The following is a 26816-nucleotide window of genomic DNA, read 5'->3' as shown; positions in this document are numbered from 1 at the left end:
GAAAGTTAATTTAAGCTTTGCAGCTAATAAGGAGGCAGCAGTTCTTATGGTTCATATACCCCAGGTTGAATGCAGATCACTATCACAGTCTCCTTCAGATTTTTCATCTGACTTCAAATAACAGAGAATGAAGAACACACATATAAAATCATAACACAGCACTCATTTTCAGCTTGCAATTTAAGTAAGGTTTGGCTACAAAACTGGAATGTTCCAGTACCTGAAAGTATTTTGGTGTTTCCAGCTGAGAACAGATCACCACTGATAATGCACTATTAGTGTCCTTTGGTTATAACTATCTGAAATTTTAGGCTGAGAAAGATGATGACAAAGCGCATTTAGAGCTCAATTATGCCCTTTTTCTCAGCAAAATATGATTTGGTATATTGGACTGTCTCTGACTGATAAATGTCTAATCTGCATTCCTGGTTTCAGAAACATGGAACACAGTACAATTATTACCTTGCTGTATTACTTACAACACTGCTGTTGATACACAAAGAATTATCCTGATTTGTTATGTGATTCATTATGATACAGAAGAAAGATGACTGATGAAATGATTTACCATGAAAGGTCTAGTTTAGTTTTTCAGCAGGCTCTACAGACACTATGTACAGGACAAAGATGGCTCCTTTTTCAGAGACTACAACTTGGAACAAGAAATGAGACACGCACACAGAACATCACAAGGAGAGGATTAAACACTACATAAAATCTCAGAACACCAGAGGACTGACTTCTGTCAAGTACTTTGACTGTCCTTTGACAACACAGAGTTATCATGTATGAACAAGTCACCCCAATTTCTACTGTAATAATTAAAAAGAAAAACTGAATTTCTGTTCAGCAGTTCATCTCATATCAAACCAGATTCTCTCAACTTGGGGACAGCAAGACAACACAGATGATGATCAGCTTGAGTGGAGGTATCATTAAGCTGTACAAGATAAATCTCTCTTAGTAGGAACTGAGAGTCCTAATTAAGATAATGAACTAACCAGGAAGTCTTCCTTCCAAGAGAAGGGAGAAAGTCTAAAAGGAGCTTCTTAGGGAAAAAATAAGAGACCCAGTGAGGGGTAAATGTATTGAAACTGAAAGTATATTTATTATTTTTCATTTGAGGCATGGCTGCAGGGAAAAAGAATCTTGTTCATAGTAGAAGCAGATGCTGGATGCATTTTAAAGACTGAAGAACCATATAACAAAGCTATTGTCTCTGGATTATCCTGAAGTCTAGAAAAAAAAAAATCAGGATGTACTACATAGGTAAGAAGTTGTCAGAAACCTGATCCTTTCTGTAACTATATGTTTCTTAACTACCTTGTCAATTTCAGCAAGACAGGAAACAAACCCTTGTGTTATTTCAGAATACCACATCTCTTAATATAGGTTTATTCCACAAAAAACAAAACTGAACAAAACAAAAAAGAATACAAACCACCCCTCCCACCACCCCCACCCCCCAAAAAAAACCAACAAAATGAGCACTTATTTAATATCCCCTCTTTTGCATTAAGAGGAAATTCAAGGTAGTTCCCTCATCTGGGCATTTTCCTTGTACCACTGCCACCCATTTCTGCTTACTTGCTTTATTGTGTCTACTTTAGTCCTTCAGGGTGGAATGATAAGGTGAAATGGGGATGTCAAAAGCTACAGATAGGATAGCTTTACAAAAGAATCAAGCCATTCTCTAAGGAAGGAATATATACTAAAGAAACTGGTTATGGATTTTATACTGACTGAAGATGATTATGATGAAACAAACAAAATCTTTGTAACATTTTGTGCACAATTAATTTCATACTACGATATATAAAAAATAGAACTAATAATAGTGCAAAATTTTGTCTGCGGCTTTAATAATAGCTGTGTAATGTTTGTGCAACAAGCCAAGGCAAAGGAAGTTTCTGTAGCACTTCTAACAGTTTTATGAATTGATGTACAACAACAAAATGAAATGTATTTGTTTCATTTTATCCAGTATATTAATTTCATTCCATTCAGCATGTTAAAGTTACCTGCAAATATCCTCAAGTCTGCAGCACTATTATATGATAAAGTATGTATTAAACAACAATAAAATCCCACCCAAACATAACTATCTGTTTTGGGTTTTTTTTCAGTTCTCCAAACCTTGTTTGGCTGAGGCTCTGCTTTTGGTTTAATAAGCTGGGTTCCAGGAGGTATCATTCCTTTTGGAGGATCTTTTACTTTCACTTCTAGTCCAGCATCTATAAGCAAACAAAGACTAAGTTTAAAAAAATAAATAAAAGGGGATATATCTATTAAACAGAAACTACAGTTTACGCATGCTACAACTCAGAGCAAATAAAATAACCACTTACTTATCTGTCTGCCAAAATCAACACTTGTCAGTTGGCTTCATGGTGGCAAGGTATTAATTTTTTAACATTTCTATTTTCATATGTAGAAATTTAGAGAGATGTAGTTTCATGCTGTTGTTGGATATCTGTCACAGTATGTACAAAGCACTACCAGGTCATTTTGTATCCTAATAATGTCTGTAGGGTTACATTTCAAGGAATAGTCAACACTTGCAAGGTTCAAGCGAAAGCTTCTGGAGAGGCAGTAGGGTATGCAATGCTATACTGCTACAGTTGCTAATTGCTACATGTGAGACATAGATATAAGAGCCTGAAAAGCTATGTTATACAACCAGAAAAGGCTTATAATGTAAAGAATTGGCATATTTAATTTCCAATGCTATTATAAGGTATGGGAAAGTGGCATTCTTGTTTGTGAAGAAAAATACATGTAAATACATGCGAAGAAAGACACAAAAATTTAAGTAATAGATGAATATAACCCTGAGTAGTAACTTTTAAAGAAATTGCATCAGCAATCACTGTTAAAAGCAAACTGCCATAGTAGATACTTTTGTGGTTTTTGTTTCATTTTACTGAGTGACCCCCCTGAAAAGCAACATCTGCACAAAAAGCAATCCAGACCTAGTAATGAAACTGCTGATTTCACTAACATCCCTTTAAATAAGCATGGCAGTAACAGAAGCAATCTACAAGCATCAAGAACATAAAAGCTTTGAAACAGAGAAACTATTACCAGTACTTAAGCAGTCAAAAGTTGACAGAATTATGGGTCAAGCACAGGTACATGAAAGCTTCAGACGGCATAGTCTAATATAATGACTGAGTTGGAAAGTTCCATTGCAGAAAAATAGCACAGCTAAGTATTAAGAGTATACTCATACCTGTATAATAATCAAGCTTAAGAGTTATATTTATAATTTCCAGAAGTTTACCCTACACAATGCTTGAGAATGGTAGAACCTGTGTATAAGAGCAGATGATTTAAACTACAGTGTAAAGTTTGCTCCAGAGATTACACTCTGGAAAAAATACAACTGAGTGCACTGCAGGCTCCTATGAAGGGAAATGTTCTACTGTTTGAGGAATAGATATCTCCATTAACAATATTTTATACATCTTATGTAGTTAACACATAAAACCAAATCCCATTCCACTTCCACTGGATTATGTGTACTTGCATTTATGAGTATCACTAAGTTTTTACTAAAGGTGCTGGTCAGTATTGGGAAAGAGGAACTGCTGGTGCTCATGAACCCACCCACACCCTCTCATCAGATGTGGGTCCAGCTACAACACTTCCAGTGTTTCCACTACCATCTTCACCATATCACCAGTAAGGCTAACATGGGAGAATCTAATATACGGAGTATTTTTGGAAAGGCACTCCCTTCCACCATATGCTACAGTATCTCATAGTGCAGTAGCCAAGATTGGCAAGATAACTAAAAGATTTCCAGCAAGGAATGAACCAAAAGCATTTAAAAATTAGTGCAAATAATTAAGAGTTCAAGTAGAGTCTCAGTTAAGACCACATCTCAATTTTCCAGAACAAATGACAGTATGTATTTCAGCTCTGTCAGGAACAATTTTGCCTTTCCTTAGGTTCTTCAGTGCTGGGCTGGGCTTTTTTTTCCCTCTATACTTCTCTGTCACTCTCAGCTGAAACAAGACATTCTTCTCTCAACACAGAGTTAAGCATAAGAGTCTGTTAATCTGGTAATCTAACCACATTATAAATACATGATTTGCGACATGTATTCCTATTTCAGTGTGTGGGATTTTTTCTTCAGACAAAGAAGTAATTTAAATAGAAGGCTTCTGAATGTACACTTGTATGCTAAGTTTTGCTATGAATTGTAATATTAAATCTTATGAGCATCAAGACATAAACGTGTCAGTATACAAAGTGTAAATAATAAAAAAATATGCTTAAATATAGTGAAAATTAAGTACCTATTTCAATGCCATCTATAGTAACATGAATGGTGTAGAGACCAACAGCTCCAGGAGTCCAGTTTGCACAGTATGTACCATCATTATTGACTCTGATCAACATGTTTTCACTGGGTCTAGGCATAAACAAAACAATTAAAAATCACCGAACATTTATTGTCTTTTTGGACATAATATATGTTATAAATAGATAGCAATCAGTATAATGCTTAGTATGGAAACTACTCTTTTTTTTCTAGCAGATCATCAAAATAAAATTTTTCCTTTTCCAATGTACTAACCTCTTATTATTTACTATGAAAATATAATCCTCTATTCCATGTTTATTTATACTGAATGATAAAAGAACACAGAGAGTAGCTAATACAAATAAGGAAACAACATTAGAACAATTAAGAAAAAAATCAAATAAAATTGCTACATACAAGAAAATATAATACTTGAATTCTGTGTTTCTACCTTCAGACACAATTACCTGTCAGTCAAGCTTGGGAGTCTGGGTGTAAGCAAAAGTGTCAGGACATGTTAATTTAAGTCCCTACCAAAAAGAATTTTTTTAATGTTTACCTCTTTGGTGTTGGTGAAGCAAAACGTAGTTCTTCAAAAGAGTAATTTTCGTATGCCTATAAAGAGATTAAATTCAAACATAAAACAAACAGTTATCAGTTACACCACTGTCTTGAATAAAAGAAAGCAGAGCATTTTCTTAAAGAATACATCAATCTAATTTTACACACCCCAGAAACACTGGTCAGGGAATCAGAAACAAATTTCAAAACAGAAATATACATGCACACATGAAAGAGTATCTTCACTATGTCATTAAACAGCCATTATTTGGATAAGAAAGATTTCTACTGCTAACAAAGACCTGGTTAAGTCTTTGAAATTCTTCGAATCTGACTTGTAAAAAACCCTTTTGAATCCAGGCAGTACACTGAAGACCATGTGAAGATAAGAAAGCAAATATGTTGCTGGTAAAACCTGAAAACCAGCTCAGGGGCTTTATCAATGAAATTTCAGATCCTTTTTCTTTCAACTCCAAGTGAAGATGAAATTCCCTCAGCATTGAAGTGATACTTCCATTGATTTCCACTACAAAAAAAGACCTGGTTCACTTCTACAGTGTCTTGTGAAATCACTGCTCTGAAAAGCCCCGTAAGAAAACTAGAGTTAGTCCTAACTAACAAAGTGCACAAAGTCCTTCAGCAAGAATCTCTCTGGGCTGCAGTAGTTGCTGAGTTACCAGATTCTCCTGTTAAGTCAAAACCAACAAAAGGTAGGATAAGAACCTTTGAACATAAATGTAGATCAGCTATTTTGGGCTGTATAAGAATATAGTTTTGGTTATCAGTCCCCCAAACGTTGTAATTTATTACATATATTTTTATGAAGTGAGAAACTAGATTTTATAATAGTATTTAGGTGTCTGTATCAAGTACCAATACAATGTGCAAGCTGATGCAAAATGAAATTATCAGGGGATGTCTGCATTTTACACTGAAATGAGTGTGCTTAATAATGCAGGCAGGGAAATAGACCAGAATATTTACAATGCCTTGAATTCATTAAGTTTTAGATAGAAAGGATTTAACTTGAAAGAACCTTGAGAAGATTCCCTGGAAAAGCACTAAATATGGAAATCAAGCATATTTCAACAAGAGTTTTTTTTTTTAATTTAACCATGGTGTCTTTTTACTTTTATCTTTATGAAGATTCGTACTGCTATTATCTACTAAGAGGATTTTAAATGAATCTTTCCATTTTCATTTTCCCTTAGACTTATTTCAATTAAAAAATGATTACATATTAACTAGCTGATATTAAGCATTCCTCACGCCATCAAATCTACAGGAGTTTTTGAACACCCTACACTTGCACCACTGTCATTTACCCCAGAGCATCTCATGCATTATATGATATACCACCCTAAGAGTTGTGTGGGCAGATTTGATCACTGGAAAAGAAGCAGCAGGTACCTGTGGATAGTGGCTATCAGAAATATCACCTAAGCCCTAACTTGGAATAAATGATGTATTTCTGCCTGCCCTCAAGTCTCTTGTAGAGGAAGCATCAAAACAAGAAGTGCTGTTCCCAGTAGCCCAAAAAAAATGCCAAAATCACACCTTGATATGCACATGATTTAGCAAGTTCTTAAACCATTTGCTGTATGCTACACTGATTTAATAGTTCATTTATTGATCTATTTAAGACACCCTTCAGTACCCAGCTGCACTGGGTTACATGGAGGTACTGCAGCATCATCCTTTGCAAAAAAAACCCTGTACCCTCTAAAAGGTGCTAGTTTGCTGGTTCTGCCCCCACAACAAATCCATACTGATTATGCTAAGTATTATCCTTCTCTACCCTCCTGGCTAATCTGTCTCATTAAGCTGTGCAACTGTTAGGTGTACACAACATGTCACATCTCTTAAATGGGTCAGTATGGTACACATGTAAATTTACTGCATGTGCTCTAATATACTCCATCAAATCAACACCAGCTGCACAGTTTTCACTTCTTTAAAAGCCATTCCTGGCAAAGTGTCTGAGCTGATCCATTCAACAGTGACTCATTTAATCAGATGCTACTTAAGACATATGCATTGAAACGTAAATAATTTGCATGCCTGTTTTTACTATGATGAGCTCTTTCCTTATGTTCACCTGTTCTAGTTTTAAATATGTATTCACTGCAACACTCCAATTCCATATAAATAAATATACTGGCTTAACTTTCCCCTCACCTTTTTAATATGGTTTTTTTTTCCTGAGTGCTCATACTAACTTGTTAATCTGACTAATCAAAATCAAAGACAACCTTCCTTTTTATGCTAATCCAATCTAACTGCTTTAGAGTTAGCAACTGGCCCTTTTGAAATATGAAAATATTAATAACAATTTAATATTAGTAATATTAAAATATTTAGTTTATTGCTGAACTAACATATAACCAAAATAATTCACACAATATATTTTCAGATTGGGACCAAAACTTTCCTTCTCTGTTGCATACACACTTTGAATGCTGAATTCTATAGTTATATTGCCAAAATTTCAGTAACTTACCTTCATCATTGTAATAGCAATATACCGAGCTTCTTTTACTATCATTGGTTCATATGAGGAATCAAGCTTTGGTGAAGGAAGCCCTCCAAAGGTCATATCACTGCTAGGGGAAACAGCTGTTGTGGGACTCCCTGGTATCCGCTGCACTTTCTTAACTTGTTCTTGTTGCAAAGATGTTTTTTTCTGAGAAACAGGAATAGCTTTGACTTCTACCTGTAGTGAGATGTGGATAAGGGAATATGATTTAGTGAGAAAACACACACACATTCTTTTAAATGCAAAGTGCTTAGAACACTCCCTCTAAATCCAGCTGTGTCAAGACCCAATGTATCTACACTCCATCTGTAAAGCCAAGCTTGAAAAGATGCCGGTGGGCAGGGGAGAAGCACCCAACTGACTCAGCACACCATCAGCACAGGCTGGTGTCACTTCTGCCAGTCCCAGAGCACTCCCTGGGAAGTAGCACACAGTCTGGGGAACGGAGAAGTACAACAAAGTAGAAAGAGAGCCTTCCAAGTGAGTGCACAGATTTCAGAGTGGATCGTCATGGCCACTACATCTGGATCAGCAATGGCCATATTGGATGCTGGCTGGCTCTGCCACCTCACACTAGTATTTATGTTCATATGCTCTTCAATGCATGTTTTAACTGGCTTTTCCCCCCAGAGGTACCACAGATCTCCATTAGTTCAGGGAACAGTTAGCAGCACACTATTTCCTGTGGAAGACAGACTACCTGGAAAATAAGTTTAATTATTACTCATCCTAAATCTGCAATAAAGTGCAGATGTTTAAATACTGCAGTTTTCACACATTGTTTCATCAAAATTTTACTTAATTTACTTAATTTTACAAAATTTACTTAATTTAACAGAAGTTACATCACTGCATTGCACACTGAATGAGTCCAGAAGTATGATTAAACTGAATTAAGATTTTTGTCACTTTAATACATTTGTGAACAGTAATTGAAATAATAAAGCCAGCAATAATTTTGATAATATTTTGACATATCCTTTTCCTGAGCTTTTCACTTGTTCTGTCACTAATTTAAGTCAGTAATCACATAAGTTTCACTCATGCAGTGTTTGTGACTAAGCCGATTCTTGTGCAGTGTTGTAGAACTGCTGTTCATTATTAGGTTTACAGCTCCCTGTAAGGTAACTCTACTAAATCATATACAAAGAACAGATTTTAGAGCTTTTATCACAGGAATCATGCCTCTGGAAAAGGTATTTCATTTACACTTGGGCTTGAACAAAACCAAGTACTCCACAGTAGTAGTGGGTTTTAAAACACAGAAGTAACCTAATTTATTAGAGCTACAAGAAAACCATGTTGTGTTTGTTTGGTTTGCATTGCTTTACTACTTCAAATCAAGCAGCCTACTTTTATACATTCCACATTGGTTTTACCCCAAAATTCTTCTAACTCCCTGTCAAGAATACCTCCTTTCCAGCACTGAAAAACAGTGGTTAACTGAAGAGGCTGAAGGCAAACACAGCAACACCAGTCCATGCCAGTTATTCTTACTAACTGCAAGGACTACAGGAACTTCCAAATATTAGAAACAGAAAAGAGTATTGTTCAAGTCTAAAGTGAAGTAACTATTAGGTGGTCCATCAATGTGCTTCTGATTCTTTTTTCCCATCACAAAGTCTTTGGTTTATAACACTCTTTCCTACCTTACAAATTAAAAAATGGGTTCTTGTCACTTTAATACATAACCATCAAACCTCACTAATGACTGACTATTTATGCAGCTACATGTGTAGTTCATTGCAGGCAAGTTATGAATTGCAGGAAATGGTACTGGCATAATACAGAATTTGGCAGTTTTGTGGATTTAGAGGTAAGAAAATCTGACTAAAATGAATTTATGAATGCCACTTTCTGTCCTATACAAGAGTATTCTGTAGAATACCTACAATAAAAACTAAAAGACAGCAAGATGAAGCAGAACAGCCAAGATGACAATGATTACCTTCATATTAGGAACATGAACAACATCTCCATACTGGTCTTTTGTTTGTACTGTAATAACAGTTGGCCAACCACATCTGATGTCATCCTTATTCAAAATCAGTGATGTTTTTTGTGGATCAGCATATGAATCAGGCTGTAGCCACCTAAGCAAAGAAAATCACCTAACATCAAAATCTCTTACAGCCTCCAAAAGACAAATTCTTACTCTGTACAAACGTGACACAGAGCTGACAAAGGACACAGAACATCTGAATGCCTACATGGTTTTAACTAATGTATTAATGCATTAATGGAAACAGTATAGCCAAATAGTTTTATTTAACTAATACTTAAAATGGCTATGACAGTTCTATAGCCAGTTAAAAGGACAAGCAACAGTGGATTTTACCTTGCAAGTCGTCCACCACTTGATCCTGGTACACAAGCAATGAAATCCTCCAGAAAGGACTGCTCGTTGCTTTGTACCTGCAGTGGAAGACTTCCTTCCAGAGCTTCCAATATGGTTGGTGAGTGAGATAGTGCCAAGCCTTTCCCAAGAATGCCTGAGTGAGATTTGCACACCTGTTTGTTTTTTTTTGTCAGAGGTTGGGGGTGAAAAGAGAGAGACATGGAACAGCTTTTCAGTAACATGTTGACACTTTCCCATAACGTAACACAATTGGTACAAACATTTTGGGCATTTAAAACCAATCCAGAAGAATAAACTTTACCCTGATAAAAGCTTTTTAAAAAGCCATCTCAGTCTATTAAAAAATACTTTATGCCAAAAGAGGTTAAATGACCTTGAGTTAAAGGAGAGTCAGCATTAGCTCCCATTGCACTCAACAAAAGGCCGTCAGCAAACCAGAAAAACTGTCATCGTATTAGCTGGGACTCGAATAACATCACTGCTCAGCTGAAAAGGTGGTTTTATTTATCTAATTATAAAGACATGTAAAAGACTGATTTTGGTAACATTTAAAACTTGCCAAATACTGCAACTTCAGCCAAACAGATATTCTGAAGTACTTTGTGCTTTGGTTTCATGTAACTACTAAAATCCTGTATTATTTTCTTAAACTGTTACATTATAAGCTAGAGTCCATTCTACTACAAAAACTTTACAAATTATTTCCTTTTGTAGCAGTCAGAAAATTTCAATGCAATTATGAACTTAGGTACATTGCAATGGATAAAAAACTGTGGCATACCTGTAAGGCAGCCTCCTCAAGTATCTCAAGATCCTCTTCAAACTCACTACCTGCTGGAAAAATGTAACAGTCATATTGGCAGCTATGTATTACAGAATACGAGATTCAATTCTGTTTTGTGAAGCCTTTAATATTACAAATTTCAAGTCTGCATAATGATGTGTTATACTGTTCAATCAGCAGCTGCAATATTCATATTTTCAAACAACATGGTAAACATGCAGTATTGTGTAGCTCAGTGCACACACAAATGAACAACCTAAGTTATATAGAACAAAACTTTGGTGCTTATTTTTTTATCTCCAGGACATTATGTATGGCAAGTCTTTGGATGTCACTACATAGGAGATTAAGTTATGAGGATTTCAATCTTTTTGTTGTTGCTGCACAGAAAAACAGTACAACTAAGAGAAGTCAACAAAATTAAGGAGCATGGGGAATAAGATATGAGGGCACTATTTAAAGTTTCTACTTCTATATTTCTATTCTATTTGAAGGCACTATAGAGAATTGCCTGTATTTTGGAGAGTGAAATACAGATCTGCTAGTGCAACTGAGGTGTCTCCTTACAACACAAAGTAAGAAATATGTATGTAAGAAATTTGTACACAATCCAAATACATGAGCAAAATACTTGATTAAAAACACAAAGTATGTTTTGTGATTATAACTCCACACTGATCAGTGCTCTCCCGCTCATTAATCCATGCTTCCAGTGTAACAGTATCTGAGCTTTGATTTGTGTTCCTAAATTAAAATTATCAGAGAGATATCCTATTATGTATTATGAGCCTTGTTTTCCTATATGCTGATGCTATTTAAGAGAAATTATATTATTCATAATATGGCTGCATCATTAAAAGTTCTAATTCCATCTCCATATCCATTAATTTTTACAAATTTTTTACCAATTAATTTTTCCTTACTCGTTTTAAATTGCAGTTGGATTACTATAAACCTTTACTTGCAGCATCTGCTGTAAAAGTATGTGATTTCTTTTCTAACTGTAAAAAAAAAAAGCTATAATAGAAATATTTTTAGTGATCAGGTCTACAGGTGAAATAGTGACTATCAACTTGAAACCAGTAATTTTACATTTTGCAATTCAATGCTGAAGATACTTTTTCATTCAGAGAGGTGTGAAGCGTGGGGAGAAAAAAACGGTGAAAGAGAAATACAAAGATGATACCTGCACATTTACAAAGTACCACAGGGAAACTGTAGGACACAGTTCACACACTCATACACTGCCTGTGGATGGGGTGAGTTCATTCCAATTTAAATAACCAGGTCTCCCTCCTCCCCATACACACATAAAGGGAAAAGGGTAAGCAGAAAATACTGCCAGCTTTGTTTGATTAATTCAGTTTGAAGACTCAATTTTGTAATATTATATCTAATTAAAAGCAACAATAAGATTTAAATGTACTATTAATTCAGAAAACATGAAAAATGATGAAATAATGAAGTATGCTCTTACCAATAGGAAGTGCTAAATCTTTCTTCATCAAAGCTGCTGCACAGGATCCTCCTAAATTTGCTAGTTCTTTCTCCAGCTGAATAATACCCTTCAAATTAAAAAAAACGATTAAAACAAAATTAGTATCTCAGAAAGTAGGACAATAAATACATTTTTCTGACAATGTTTTATCTTAAGAAATACTGTGTATCCCAGTTTGAAGCTTCTCAGCAGAAGCTATTTCTATTCAAACACAGACTAACTAGATCATCTGTAGGAATTATAAATCTGATTGTGTTGAAAGCCAATGGGACCACCACAGATAGTAATCTTATGGTATGTTTTCTTATCTGATATGTAAAGAAATTCCAAAGAACTTGATATTCTGAAAACCTGAAGACATGATTTAGCTTTGAGCAAAATTCAGGAATAAGATGAGGTAAATCTTCTGTAAGGGTTGTATTTTAAGCAAGGTGCAAACCTTGTGAAGTACATATGAAGCAACAGGCCCAAAGACTCCCAGGATAAGGGAAGACTTGTTTTTCTGGATTTATTATAAAACATATTAAGTGTTTTCAGTAATCTCTTAAAATAAGCCAAAATAAAGAATTGGGTCAAGGACATGAAGAAATTTGATATTCCCTTTGCAATAAACAGTGGTGGAAATGACTCATGTCCTTAAAGGCAAAATGAGGACACCACTGAGTAAAACCTGAGATAGCCTAAATGTGCACAGCACTTCCAAAGAGTCTGAGAGCTCTGGTGTGAGCGAGCACTGGTAGTGACAGTAAAAAGCCCGAAACCTTTGGATCTCTGATGCAAAAGTAGGCCAGAATTTCAGGAAATCTTTTATCCCACTGACATACAAGATAAAACCACACTGTTTTTGCAGAGTGCCACAAACCATACAAAAAGACATTTCGATAATATCCTGATTAAAGAATTCCAAATTAATAATGTCTTTAACAAAGACTGTTACAACTTTTATAAAATTAATCTAAAAATATTTTGCTAATGTCACTTAGTCATAAGTGGAATTTTTTTTGCCCTCAGAAAGTTTATTAGGTGCATTTATTTGGTGCAGCAATTCTAACTCTCTTTTCCCTTACCTCATCACTTCCTGGACTGAATTCATATCCAATTGCGTAACATTTGAAACCATAAAAACAAGCTTTTTCATCTTTCACATAGTCTGATGCAGTCTCCAGAGAAAAAAGAGCTTCATTCCCTTAAAGGAGTAAAAGGATAAATAAAATAAATTATATATTCCCTCTCTTTTTGCGTGTTTCTTTTACATAAATATATATGAGACCCAGCCTTTATATGTAAAATGTGAATTAAAACCATGGGAAAAACAAGCAGATCGATACTTCAAGCAAGAAACCTACTACAGATATAATTAACTTGCCAGCTTGGATAAAGACCCTTCTTTAACTTTGTTTGCCACAATAATTCTACAGAAAAATTAAATTTCTTTAATTATTTTAGTAACTCATATTACTAGTAATTTCATCAGTATCTATTTATTACCTGGCAATACTAACACCATGGTAGGCCATCCTGAAGATCCAGAGAACTTTTTTAGTTCTATCCATGAATTAAGGTTTTCATGAACAGAGGTATGCTTTGGTCCAAATCCCAGGCTCTGTGCAATTCTGACAGGAATTAGTAAACGTAGAACATCTTCTGACTGAGCAGTGCCACACTGAGTGTCAAACTCTATTGTTATCCACCTGACACATTCAGGAAAAGTCACCTAAAACAAAGCAACAGTTTAATTACGTCCAAGCTTTTGGGGTTCTCGGGGTTGGTTTTTTTCATATTTACTACTTCATTTCCATTTGGCCTTAACTCTAATTTAGTCCACAAAAGTGATTTAATTATGTAATTCTGCACAATTGTTTTGATATTCTTTAAATTAATATTAACCTAATATATTCTTTGAAATTCATGTACACCTGAAATGCTTTGCGCTTTACTCAATTAGAATCCTGCATTATAACTTAATATTCTGATTAAGTATTTGCACTGGCACTACTATTGATTGTTTTTAAGAACTCTGTACAGGTTCATTAAAGAAAACAGCCTCAGACTACTACAAACATTGAACTCTCAGATACTCTTTTTCAAACTCAAACTTCAACAAACATAATGAACATCTGTTTTGTGCAATCCTGGAAAAGTACAGAGCAGCTGAATCCCACTTGTAAATGTAGCCTGCAGTAAAATTGCATACAGCTACAGCAATTCAAATGCAGTAACTACTAAAACCGAGGCTTTAGACATGCTGCATAAAATTTTAGGACAAAAGTAAGCATTATTGCATCAGGGTGATCACATGGTAACTATATTTTCTGCAGTGGATGTCTTGCTGCATGTCACAGGACAAGCAATGGAATATTGGATTAATAATTAGTGTCCTGTTCAGGCTCTTGATTATAAGTTTGCTACTTCTGGATATTAATTTGACTGGATGTGACTTTAGGTATTTTTACAAAACATTGTTTTAGTATTAGGCAAGAAAGTCTGATATGTACGTACCATCTATATGTAAGGACTTTGAACTTCTACAATCTGTACAGTTAGAGCAAAGAAAGTCTGTATAACCACAGAAAAATCTAAGACTATGCAAATTTAGGGACTTAGAGCAGATACCTGAATTAGGGGGTTAAAACTTCACTATTTTCCACTATACTTGATGTAGTGTTCTGTCCAGAAAGCAATACAGCAATAGTATAAGGAACTATCTTCTATATTAGACAATACTAATTACCATCCACAGGGACAATTTTTCAGATAGCAAATGCTAACTCAAGAAAACTCATGTGTCAAGCTTTTAAGAAGCAGCATGTGCTCACCTTATAGTGTGTCACAGAGGCAGGTTTATAGGGATGCTCACTTTCTACAACAGCATAGTGATTGGAGGTAGTACAAGCTGAAAGCCCTTGCTCTGGCTGGTTTCCAGTAGTGCTGTCTGTAGACTGATTTGGGTTAAAAGCTGGAGGGGCATATTTCTGATTCAGAACTGCCACAGAAGGAAGTAGCTGTTGTACCAGGCCAAAGACCTCAACAGCAACCTGTAACATAACATCACGTGTGTTATTGCAAAGTATTGTAACTTGGTGAAAACAGCACTCTAATACTTCCATTTCTCTTCAGCAGCTGTTTAAACATTCTCAGAATATGACTAATAATAATTCATTCAGCCATTTTGAAATTCTGCTTCTACACAATCCTGACAGAAAATGCCTCAGTACATTCATCTTCTCTTGGAGGCTCACCAAAACTAAAACAAGAATCCATATACGACTGTGCTATCCTTTCCCTAAAATAGCTTCTACTAAAACCTTGAACATAAACAGACAGTAAGCACAAGCTCATACTCAAGTCATAATTCAGTTATACTTTATAATCATATTAATATTGGGGGATTTTTCAAATATTCAACATATTTTAACGCATGAAACCTTAAGCATTGCCCTATTCCTTGTAATCTTCAGTACATTTTCTAAGCACAAAGAGGAAGACTTAGAGAAGGAACAATTCTACAGCAAATAAAAAAAAACCAATAAAAGGCAATAGTGTCTACTAGGTAATGATTATTGAGATCTGTAGATCTAATAAGAGATTTCAAGAGTGTCTCAGACCAGGCACATGCAAGAAACACCATGGCCCTGGAGAGAAATGTCTTTTATTTGTAGCTGACATCTTTCAAACTCTAAATTTGACAGAAATAATTTAATGAGCAAATGCTTTTGCTCTTTACTGTAAAAATAAAATTTATATAACATAAAAAAAACATTTCATCACACCAATGTTCATTAATGAGCTGTAAATTACATTCTTCTCATTCCTTGTATTTTCCTACTACTGATAAAATCTGTCATATTTTTCTGCTTCCTTAAGGTATTTTTTAAAATCATATTTTCAATTGAAGTTTAAAAAAAAAGCATTACAGGTTTTTAAAATTCTAGGCTTGTGGAAAATTCACGAGTCATATTATCAAAGAGACTACTAATTCACAAAATAGTAAGAAATCAAGATGTTCAAACTTTCAGAGTCAATTTTTTCCTTGCATAACATTCATACATTTCTTCAGTAATTTCTGTTGAGGAGCATACCTTGGGAATAGCTGCTGCTACTGGTCCTATGTAGGCTATGATGAGGGGAAGCAGCATTGAAAACAGGCTGGAAGAGCTGAGTATTTCTGGAATGTCTTCAGCTAAAGAAAGATAATTAGAACAGAGGTATTATTAATAAACATGCTACGGTTCAAAGCACATCTTATTTTTCTGGTTTTCCTCTTGTGAGTTAAACTTCTATTTCCTAAACTATTTTCACTTCAAATTGTTTTCATTATTTAGACACTGCTGAATTCTGAGTCTGCAAAGTCCACCCAAAATAAATATGCCATTATATACAGTTCTCTGTTGAAAAATGTTCTCCTCTTACCGCATTATTTTATTGCATTCTTTGCCATTTTGTGAAGTAGTGTTCCTATTTTCTACAGCATAAAAGTTAGCGTAACAGTCCTCCCAGCCCTTCAAAATGACTTCTATAACACTGTAATATTCTGGACATTTTGGCTACAATGGTTAGTATCTACATTTCTCAAAAAGGGATGTTTAAATGCTTATATACTAATTGCATTAACCAGTCCAACTGATTACAACCTCTGGGCAAAACACTCATGAAATTTGCAACTAATCCATCATAAAACATCTTTAGGAAATAACGAATCTTACCAGCTTTAATATGATACTTGCTAATTGGATAAGCCAATTTATACAAAGTAGCTGACTATGTTATCGCAAGTACAACTCATTTACATAAAAATTATTCACAGTTTAATACCTATAGGAATGAAAGGTTAGAAAAATACTCTTGCAAAGTATAAAGCAAAGGAGAAACATCATGACTCTTGTATTTAGGTGATATTCTACTACTGTGGCTTGCTAGCAAAGTAAAAAGTTTTGAAAAGTTAATTTTTCTCAAGCCTTACCATCTACAGCAAGAGCTCTGTGCAACAAGTCTTTGGCTGCTCGTACAACAGCACTCACGACAGAAAGAGCCCTGCTACAGTTTTTGTCTTCTTCATTAGCTTTGTTCAAGAGCTGTGACTGCAGATCTCCATCATACTCACTCCTGGATAGTGGATTAAGTTAAAGTAAGTTCACAAATACAAAATTACATTAAAAAAATTACTGACTGATTTTTGGCACAGAATAAGCAAAGTAGTTTATGATAAAGCAATAAAAAAAATAAATAAACCACAAAGGACATTTTGGAGGAAATGTCTCACTGTTTGTCCTTTGCAAGAATTGTGTTTGGCAAAAAGTATAAAAAGCATTTTTCTGAAATGTTTCTTTTCTGTAGATGCCTTTTAAACCACAGAAATGTATTAATTGCTATGCTCTTCCAAAGTCAGTTGCCTTTCTTGGTAAAAACAGAGCAACATTAAATGCTTCACAGAAACAAGTAAAACTTACTTAATGGCTATTTTTCCATTTGCATAAAAGACAAAGATTCTCCCTTCTTATTTCAAAGATTAATTATGGCTTTGAAACACAATCTTGGGCTTATCCTTACCAAATAGTTTTTTCTTTTAAATCCGTTCTGTATGTTAAATTAGGCTCTCCTAAACAACATTATGCATGAAAATATTTCAATAAGGTTCAATTTGCTTTTTCAAAGCTATCAAATGACAATTACAAACTAATTCAAGCCTTCAATATGACAGTGATTACACCTTGGCACAGAGAAATAAAATCACTTGGTCAACATGTAAAACAAAATCTAACATTCTCTTTCGGGTATCTTATGTTTGTCCAGTATATTATTTCAGGACTAGCAGCTCAGAAAGTACAGAAATTTTACTTCAAGCAGTTCAGTGAACAAGGATATTTCTCCTCCTCTGTGATATGACTCAGTCACACTTATAAAAAGATTATGTTTTCTCAGCATCCTAAAACTGTAGTTTTGCTGTCAGCCTCAAGCCTTTTTCCTTTGAAGTTTTTAGCCACTGATGGTAGGTGTGATTCAACTGAGTCCTTTTCCAAAAAATTCCTCCAAAACTTTTCTGCCCTTACCGAAAGTGTGTTATCTTCTGTATGTGGCCTTTCTTTGCATATGCCTAGGAAACAATTCTATTGATATCTGAGCATCCTCCAAACAAAATGGAGCATGACTTCTACAAGCTGTTCTGTAACAGTTGACTGAACATTTGTTTGCTGTAGGCAGATCAGAACTTCAAATCACTATATATCAAACAGTAAGTTCTCAAACTAAGTCTATAACCATGGTCATGCATCAGATAACATTAAATTTATCTTTTCTATGAAAACTACTAAAAGACATTGTGATTACAGCAGAGCAGCTGCAATTTTTTCAACACAATTTATTCTGTAACAGTTCCAACTTGTACCACTACAGTCTTTTGAAAGCTTCTTTGGATTTTTATTAGTTGAAACAAAAAATCTAGGACTGTTCTGATCTGAAGACAGGACTTCTGTGTGGGTTTTTTTCATATGTTGATTTATCATTGTTAGAATGCCTTGAAGTTTCCATTACTGAAATTACCTCCTTTGCTTTTCTGAAATCAAAGAAATTGTTATTTCTCTGTAATTTTCTCTTTTGCCTGTATAAATGTAGACAATCTAGGACATTTTCCATGTCTTTCATCCTTCTTACATAATGATACTTTCCAGTTATTATATTTCATAATAAAGTCCAAAATTCCAGGAGATTAAATCAGTTAAAGTATTACAACCTGCACCACTGCAATTCCATTCTTTAATAAACAATTACTGTTTTTACTGACAAGCTGGATCTTTGAGCACAATCTCATGTTTTAAGGTAGCCTAGAGTAGGTAGCCTCTATCTTCAAATATACTATTACTATCATTTTGCTGGCCACTTTATTTCTTCCTATTTTAACTTCTTTAAAACCATCTTAAGAGCAACATGTTCATGTGCTTGGTACTCTAAAATACATCAGTTGGTGTAGTATTACTTTATAATTTCTTCTACATCTTTATTATGTAGGTACTTTTCACACAATCAAAGATAAAAGCAAATTATTGTTCACTGATCCCTTTACTACTTCCATCTTATGTTGATCAGCCTTATACTGCCAGTTTGAAAATCGTGTCTTTATACAAATCAGTGTAAGGTACCTCAAACACAAAAGCAATGCTCTTTGCAAAAGCATTACCACAAATGATTTCCTACTGTCATCCAGAAAGGCTGAAGTAAAGCTCCCCTACAGGATAGTCAGATGTTTCAGCTGACTTTCTCCAGGCAATCACAATTTCTCTTTTTATACCTTTCAACTCTAAGTAGGAGAGGAGATAGTTCCTATATAAACAGGCCTCGCTGCCTGATGCAATTATGTTTGGAAACTTAAGAACTGCATAAATTGGAAAGATAAACATGCCAGTGAGAAATCTCTCAGATATCTATTATGGTATAGAAAACACAGAAATTGAAATAGTGTATCTTACGAGTTCGCCATATTTTTAGAGATTCAAGGTAGTAAACAATGAACCTTGTAAGAAGTCAACCATCACATTATTTGTCAAGTCAAAAAAAAACAGAGAACCTAAAACAAGACTCGAAGAGGCATGACAAACACTCTGGATGCATTTATTTCTATCACTTCTTAAAAAACAGATGTGGTGTAGGCACACTGCAATGGTTTTGTTCACTTTTCTTAGAAATGAATCATTATAACACACACACCTGTAATAAAGGATCTGTGGGATTTGTCCTCGTGTTTGGTTGGTGCCATTACTGCTCAGACTACATGTACTAAATGTAAATGTTACACCATCTGGACACTGAACTGTGGTCATTCCACCATCTCCATTGGCAGTCCGGCTTCCATAATTCCTCAAACGAACTGCATATTTCACATTTTCCTTAAAAAGGAGAGCAAAAACAGGTTGCAGTATAAAACAAGTATCAAATGGCTTCATGGTATATGAAAGTTATTGTTTTACATTAATACTGGAGAGTCAAAAAGTTCTTCAAAGCACTCTACAAATGAGATTAAACAACAATGATCCAGCATTTGGGAAAAATCAGAGCTGTTCCATGTTCCCAAATTACAGGCCATAACTTAAATTACTACTAATTACTCTAAGAGTAAGCAGATATCCAAGAAAATTAACTATCAAGTTGCACAAAAAAAGTTGCACTTGCAAAAATATTCTGAAATTACTAAGCAACTACAATCTATCTTATGCAACTATAAAAACTGGGTTCTAATTTCTTGTAGCTGACAGGATTTGTAAGTTTCAACTTACAGGTTGAAACTGAGACATTATGAAGCACATAAGTCAAGATCAACTTATGAATGTGCACCCAAACACTTAAACAATTTACACTGACCATTTCAATTTTGTTATCTAAAGAAGTTGTATGAAACCTACAGATGTGCTTTTATTTACCTTCAGTGGCACAACTTTGTCAAGTCTGATTTCAGCTATGTCACTAGGAGAATCATCTGTGGTATAAGTTCCTTTAACCAGTTCTAAAGATGTCCATCTATGAGAATGAGTTGCATCTCCAGTATGATCACTCTGATTCAAAGAAACAAACTGATTTTAATACATTTTAAATGTAAATACATGACATGACATACGCAATTGTGCAACTTATGTTCCATTGCATAAATTTTTACACACGGCATTACAAACAAAAAGATGAAAAATCTGTTCAGAGTCAACAGTGAAGTCTTTCCCTTAAAGAGGAAATTACTGAGCAGAGAGGTTAATTTCCCATAGTAACCTATACTTGTCTTTTGGAAGAGACCAGAATCATCAGTTATAGTAAGCAACTGTGTGTAAGAACCCACAACACAGTCTTATACTGCTTCTAAGAGAGTACATCAACAGCACATGAAACAACTCTAGGTACAGTCTGATCACGCTGGTAGGCCATTACCCTTTTCTTCAATTTTTGGTTTTAACCTCATTTCATACTTGCATTCATGGTTTACAGAGAGGTAACTGGTACTAATTTACATTTAGCTCCCGGAAGTGAAAAGCTCCCGATACTTCAAATATTACTTGTAATCCAAAGGAAGAGTTCAAGACAATAACCAAGATAAGGACCCTACTAGATATGGAAGGAAGCTTGTGGTAACAAAAATCTTCACCACAAGCAAAAAAACACTATCAGTGCACTGTTTTACCTAGTTTACCTGGACCGAATAAGATTATGAAAATATCACATTGTAAAATATACTCTAAAAAAAAGTCTGATGTTACCTTTGTTCAAACTGTTTTCCCAAATGTAATACTTACATCATCAACTAATACCTCCAACTCATACTCATGAATTCCTCCTCCACCATAAACAGAAAATCCTACTACAACTACACCAGGTTTGTCAACGGAGAAACATATTGCATCAGGGGATCCATTCCCAGTATTCCAGCTTCGTCCCTGACTTGTTTTAGTGAATCGGTTTGGAGTGGATTTGACAGAATGGAGAGAATTCAGCCCGTCAACCTGTGGAAAGTTAAATACAGTTGTCAGAAAATATTCAGTGCTAAATGTCACATAACTTTAATAAAGCAAAGTTAAGGGAATTCAATTACCAGATTTTTCAATTGGGTAAATTTTAAAAGTCAGCTCATAAACCACAGAAGATGCCACTACTTAGCCTTCTAGTTAATATTGACTAAAAATAAAAACAAAGTATTTGTGATAGTTAGAAATTAACTAGGAATAAATAGAAATCCAACTGGTTTTTAGAAGTATTTAAATATGTATTTTATAGGATGAATTAGCAAAAAATACAAATTAGCTGTACTAAAAAAAGATTAAGTATTTCTGCCTTAGGTACAGTCAAGATTAATAGAGGGCAGAAACAGATGTTACATAATGATAAAAACACCTTGAATCAAGATGTTATCAAAAGCTTGATTCTTTCTGTGAGAAAAGCCTGTTGATAGCACAGTGACATACCTTTAACGAAGTCAAATACTTTTCTGTCACTTAACTAAGTTATAGCCTCCTGAAAGGATTGTATATGTACACAAAGATGCAGGCAAAAAGCAAAGTACTCAAAAAATTTGCCATTTTTAAAATAATCTGCAGTTTTCTGCAGCCCTAATGAAGTAGCTTATTATCAACAGTACTTCCCTAACACAGTGAACATATGCTTTTAAATTTATGCAAAACATCTGCACTACATAAAACAGAGAATTCCTGAATCTCTGAAAGATCTGCATACCTATTAAATGCCCATCCCAGCCTGTACCACATTCATAATACGTTTGTCCTGAAAGACTTCAAAAATTACTTTAAAGCAGCTTTACCTCAGATCCTAATGCTGATGCTGTAAGCTCACTCACAATACTAGCAAGCAACCCACAGGTATTAGAAACCAGATGTGATGAGAAAAGTTCATTTTCTCTTCTAAGGCTGTTCCGTACTGGTAAGACAACAATGACCAACATCTTTTCCAACACCTCCCGAAAGCTTGTCATCCCTGAAACATTCTCCTCACTCTGCAATATAAAGAAAAGCAATGACAAATGACATGGTTATTAAAAAAAAAACAAACCAAAAACTTTCACTTGTTACAAGTATTAGGTAATTGAAATATCTGTGACTTCATAAAGATAAGAAATGTCTAGAAGGTGGAAAAAAAAATTCTCAAAGATATCATAGTGTGTAATCCTTTGTCAAAATAATTTATCCATGTCCGTAATTTCCTGAATGAGGTGGTGACAAGTCTTCTGTTGCACTAGAAAATACCATATACAGGTGTCCTTCCCAGGAGAGGTCTCTTCTTTATATACTGTATATATAAATATATATAAAAATATATACTGTATAAAACCTATGGGCTTTAAAAGTACACATTGAAACACAGTGGATATATAGCTACCTTTGAAACTGCTCATATAATTTTCTTCTGCAGTGTCTAAAAAAAGACAAGTTTTATTGTTTTGTTGTTAGCAAAAAGAATCTTCTATGCAAAGAGGTAAGACAAAACCAATGGTGGGATGATTATAAACACGGCTGTTCTTTGCTGAATGAAAACTACAAAACAAATCTAAGCTTAGGCATCTATTGTGTCTTCTGCCTAGCACTGACATGATCAACTATTTCTTTTAACAGTTATCCATGCTGAAAATAATTTCTGATAAAAAATTAAAATCAGCTCTACTGATGAAAATCCAAGCTTTATCTTTCTTACCCCTTCGTCTCCCCAAAAAAATATCCAAATAGTGAACAAATATGGAAGACAACCAGGCAAAGCAAAACTGTACAGAACACCTTCCCATCTTTTACAGTTAGGACGTTGCTGTATTCAAGACACAAATATTCTATTTGCATTTAATAGTGCCTGGTGGTTTTTTTTCCTTCATTAATTTGTACAGGTGCTTTCCAAGCCCATGAAAGCTTTTAGCACAATAATGGTGTACCGGAATATGGCCCCCACCTTAACTGTGTATTTTATGAAGAGCAGAAAACTTCTGACCTTTCCATTTGCTCTAAACTTCTGATAATGGTAGACTCTACAACTGTCCTTTATTTGCTTTTCTTGCATAATTCATCACTTTATACTATCTTACCCCATTGTCTTCCAAACTACACAATAATTATCAGTAGTTCCATTTCCCTGATTATCTTTACCCTTCTCATTCCTGTAAGTCAATTCTACAATTCCAAAATAACAGAAGTACAACAATATAGCATTAAAGAGCCCCTGATTAGGAATTTGTTTAATAACCTGTCCTAGAACAGTATAAACTGGGATTCCTTTATTGACCCCTTTAAAAACTCCAGTTTGGGACACGACTTTCTTTTACAAACATTACACAACTAAGTTGTGTTGACTCTTCCTCAAAACACCAAGTCTATCTACGTGCTCTTCCTTGTGATCACATGAAAAAGCTGAAAAACTGATGCAGAAAACACTATACAACAGAATACTACTCCAAAGGATATTTCTTCCAATTCCAAGATAAGAACCATTCTGCTTAGACATTCTTCAAAGAAGAAATAGTTGCAATATTTCAGACAAAACTGTAAAAAATAGTAAGTTTCTGAACGAAGCCTTTTAGAAAGAAAACGGGCAAATTCACATACATCTTTATCAAGCAAAAACTTGCAGGTACGTAACAGCTTTTTGTCACAAAGTAGAAGAAACGCTGAATTTTTAGAATACATCCTAACCTGACTAAGCTTTTCCATGTGTGCAACCAGAAGAGGAAAGCGATGGGCCAGAGCAGAGTCGTTCTCAGTGCTGACTTGTTTAACCATGGAGCGCAGCAAGGCCTCTCCATCGTATGCAATGGGAAAGATGGAGGTCAGCTTCACTGAAGTGTGGCACAGGGCAGACATGACAGCAGCAAGGAGCCGACTACTGGAGGTCTTGAAGTTTGCTTCCTGGATATCCTAAAGACATAAAAATAAATTAACAGAATGGCACCACTGCACTGAAACAACAGAGAAACTGCTTTTGAAAGGAACTTGCCAGCTTTATCGTAATTAATAAAAAAAATTTAGAGAAAGCTTTCTTATGAATTTTACATTACCTTCTCTCAAAAGCTTGAATTCAGATCTTCAAAACTGGAGAAATTAAAATTTCTTGGTTGTCATATTTTAAAATAATAAGCCCATCTAATGATACCACAATTTCAAAGGTAATCTTTGAAGACAAGGCTTTTCTTATAATTAACAATTATAATTAAACAACTTAATTAGAGTAATACATTAAAGAACAGATTCTTCCTTGAAACTGTATATGCTAAATGAATTTTCATGCAAAGCAGGAAACTGTTTAGATCTCACCACAAGCAATGCAAGCAACCAACTAGACTGCTTAGATGTGGTATGCTCATTCACAATAAGCAAAAGAAGAAAGTTGTTGATTATAGAATAGTATTTACAGCTGCTTCTCATGTACTTGGCTGGATCAGAGTACTGTTGCAGTAATAATAATAATAAGGAATTACTCAAGTGTTAGTGATAAAAATACCACATGGATGCTCTTAGGCAACATACAGCAAGAGTAAGCACATATAAGGCACACATAAAAAAGCAGGTTCTGACAGCTACCAGCACCACAAATTTTCTTCGCTGTCCCACACAGAATCTTACAAGCTAAAGAAGACAAACTTACTAGGCTCTTGTTGAACTACATTTAGAGAACACTCCAAATGAACAAACCCAGAAACAAATCCAATTCCCAGTCATTAAAAAAAAAAAATCCAAAACACAATAGAACTCAAGTTGCAAATATGGATAAATTCAAAAAATTAGTAACAGTTTTAAGTATTACTTGACTTCAATTTGAGCAAAAGGGCAAGCTAAGCTGTAATATTTACTTGTGCCATTTTAATGTACCTGGTCCAAACAGTTCAGCAAGTCACAAAGACATGCCCACTGGAGAGCTGGTGTTGGATAGAATGAATGGAAGCAAGCTGTGAATGTATTATGGCATTCCTGAAGAACAGCTTCTAACAGACTGAGAGGCTGACTGAGATATCCTTGTGGATCATTGTCCAACTTCACCATGCAATGGTCAACTCCTTCAGATAAAATTTTTCTCAACAAGGTCCTAGTTTTTCCAATGCAATCTGCTAGTTTGCTGGTTTCTTCTACAACTGCCTTTGCTGTAGCTGGAAGATTACACAAACAAACATTAAATGTACAATAATGAAACATCTTCATGTTAAAATGCACATTTTACATGCGAATAGATAAACAGAAAAAAAGAAAGAGAATTTAGCAACATTGTTGAATCTACATTCAGAGAAGTTAATTCCAAAAGTAAAACAGTGAAAGGGTGTTAAACTCTATCAAAGAAACATGAGCATTAAAAACTCCCACTTTTCTGGTCTTTTATAATATATACTGCATTTTAATGAGCATTGTTAAAGTACAGGCACAAAAACAAAATACAATCTCAAATTCACACTGTGCTCACCACCACAGCAAACCCTATGTACAGCAGTGGGAAAAAAGAAGATACAAATAGTCCAAAACAACCCAACTGACAAATCAAACAGGAAATTAACTTGAAAACACACAGGCTACAATGTAAACATGCGGTACTAGGATACTTAGTTATGCAGACAATTGAAAATTTCCTGTTTCTGAAAGTAAGTCTTTAATTGCTCCAATAAAAATATCTCTATGAGCAAATTTATTTTATACATGAATACTTAGATCAAATCATAAATATCCTGTAGATTATTTGCTAATAAATATGAAACAAGTGAACTGAGAGGAATACCTGATATTGGATATATTTCACAGGTGTAGACCCTCAGCAATCTCAGGCAGCAAGTGCCCACAAAACGCAGCCTTTCTAAATCTAGAAGAGTAGCAGTGTATTGGAAACCCTTCAGCCCACGAAGTTCTTCAACTCCCAGCACCAGTGTTGTCCAACTCCAGTGAAGAATGCTCAGTAAAGATTCAAAGCATTCCTGTTCCACAGTATGAAGGACACCGAAGACAGATTTAGTATTAAAAAACAAGAAATTACTGTTCTGCATCCATTTTAGACGAAAGGCAAATAGCCCCTATATTCATGTTTATTATGGAAACACATTTATGTCTATGCCCATCTACTATGCAACACGCAAATCCTATTTTGCTTGGAAATAAAAAAAACACTGAGAATGCAGGGGGCACTTCACTGCAATACCATGATAAAAATCTATCTAAAACATGCACTAGAATATTATGTGTTGAAGCCTCTCAGTTATTTAAGAACTAATAACTGTATTCACCTGTAATGGAGATTTTCCAGTATATTTTACTTGCTTTTTCTACAGAA

At 34.7% G+C, this 26816-nt stretch overlaps 1 protein-coding gene across 13 annotated transcripts in view; it reads right to left on the bottom strand.

The window, feature by feature from the left end:
• MYCBP2 (MYC binding protein 2) overlaps positions 1-26816 on the bottom strand; it is a 172573-nt gene that overhangs the window by 58740 nt on the left and 87017 nt on the right. For 10 of the 13 annotated variants that reach the window (XM_088052247.1, XM_088052249.1, XM_088052253.1 and 7 more), the window contains 20 exons: positions 26271-26463; positions 25379-25653; positions 24206-24427; positions 22336-22527; positions 21317-21523; positions 20459-20590; positions 19749-19927; positions 17011-17153; positions 16130-16230; positions 14867-15085; positions 13539-13764; positions 13118-13236; positions 12030-12117; positions 10550-10602; positions 9748-9920; positions 9358-9502; positions 7374-7586; positions 4872-4927; positions 4305-4420; positions 2137-2234 (listed from right to left, as the gene is read on the bottom strand). In XM_088052247.1, coding sequence (XP_087908373.1) covers positions 2137-2234; positions 4305-4420; positions 4872-4927; positions 7374-7586; positions 9358-9502; positions 9748-9920; positions 10550-10602; positions 12030-12117; positions 13118-13236; positions 13539-13764; positions 14867-15085; positions 16130-16230; positions 17011-17153; positions 19749-19927; positions 20459-20590; positions 21317-21523; positions 22336-22527; positions 24206-24427; positions 25379-25653; positions 26271-26463 — 3150 coding nt within the window. The remainder of the gene's footprint in view (positions 1-2136; positions 2235-4304; positions 4421-4871; positions 4928-7373; positions 7587-9357; positions 9503-9747; positions 9921-10549; positions 10603-12029; positions 12118-13117; positions 13237-13538; positions 13765-14866; positions 15086-16129; positions 16231-17010; positions 17154-19748; positions 19928-20458; positions 20591-21316; positions 21524-22335; positions 22528-24205; positions 24428-25378; positions 25654-26270; positions 26464-26816) is intronic. The other 3 variants (XM_088052248.1, XM_088052260.1, XM_088052254.1) reach the window with 1 other exon arrangement.

Source organism: Pseudopodoces humilis, chromosome 2, assembly GCF_049639895.1.
Source record: "Pseudopodoces humilis isolate 2021_Gansu_Grassland_sample_001 chromosome 2, ASM4963989v1, whole genome shotgun sequence".
NCBI classification, from domain to species: Eukaryota; Metazoa; Chordata; class Aves; order Passeriformes; family Paridae; genus Pseudopodoces; species Pseudopodoces humilis.
Note: the sequence above shows the minus strand (reverse complement) of the source record. Positions and strands in the feature narration are given on the sequence as shown.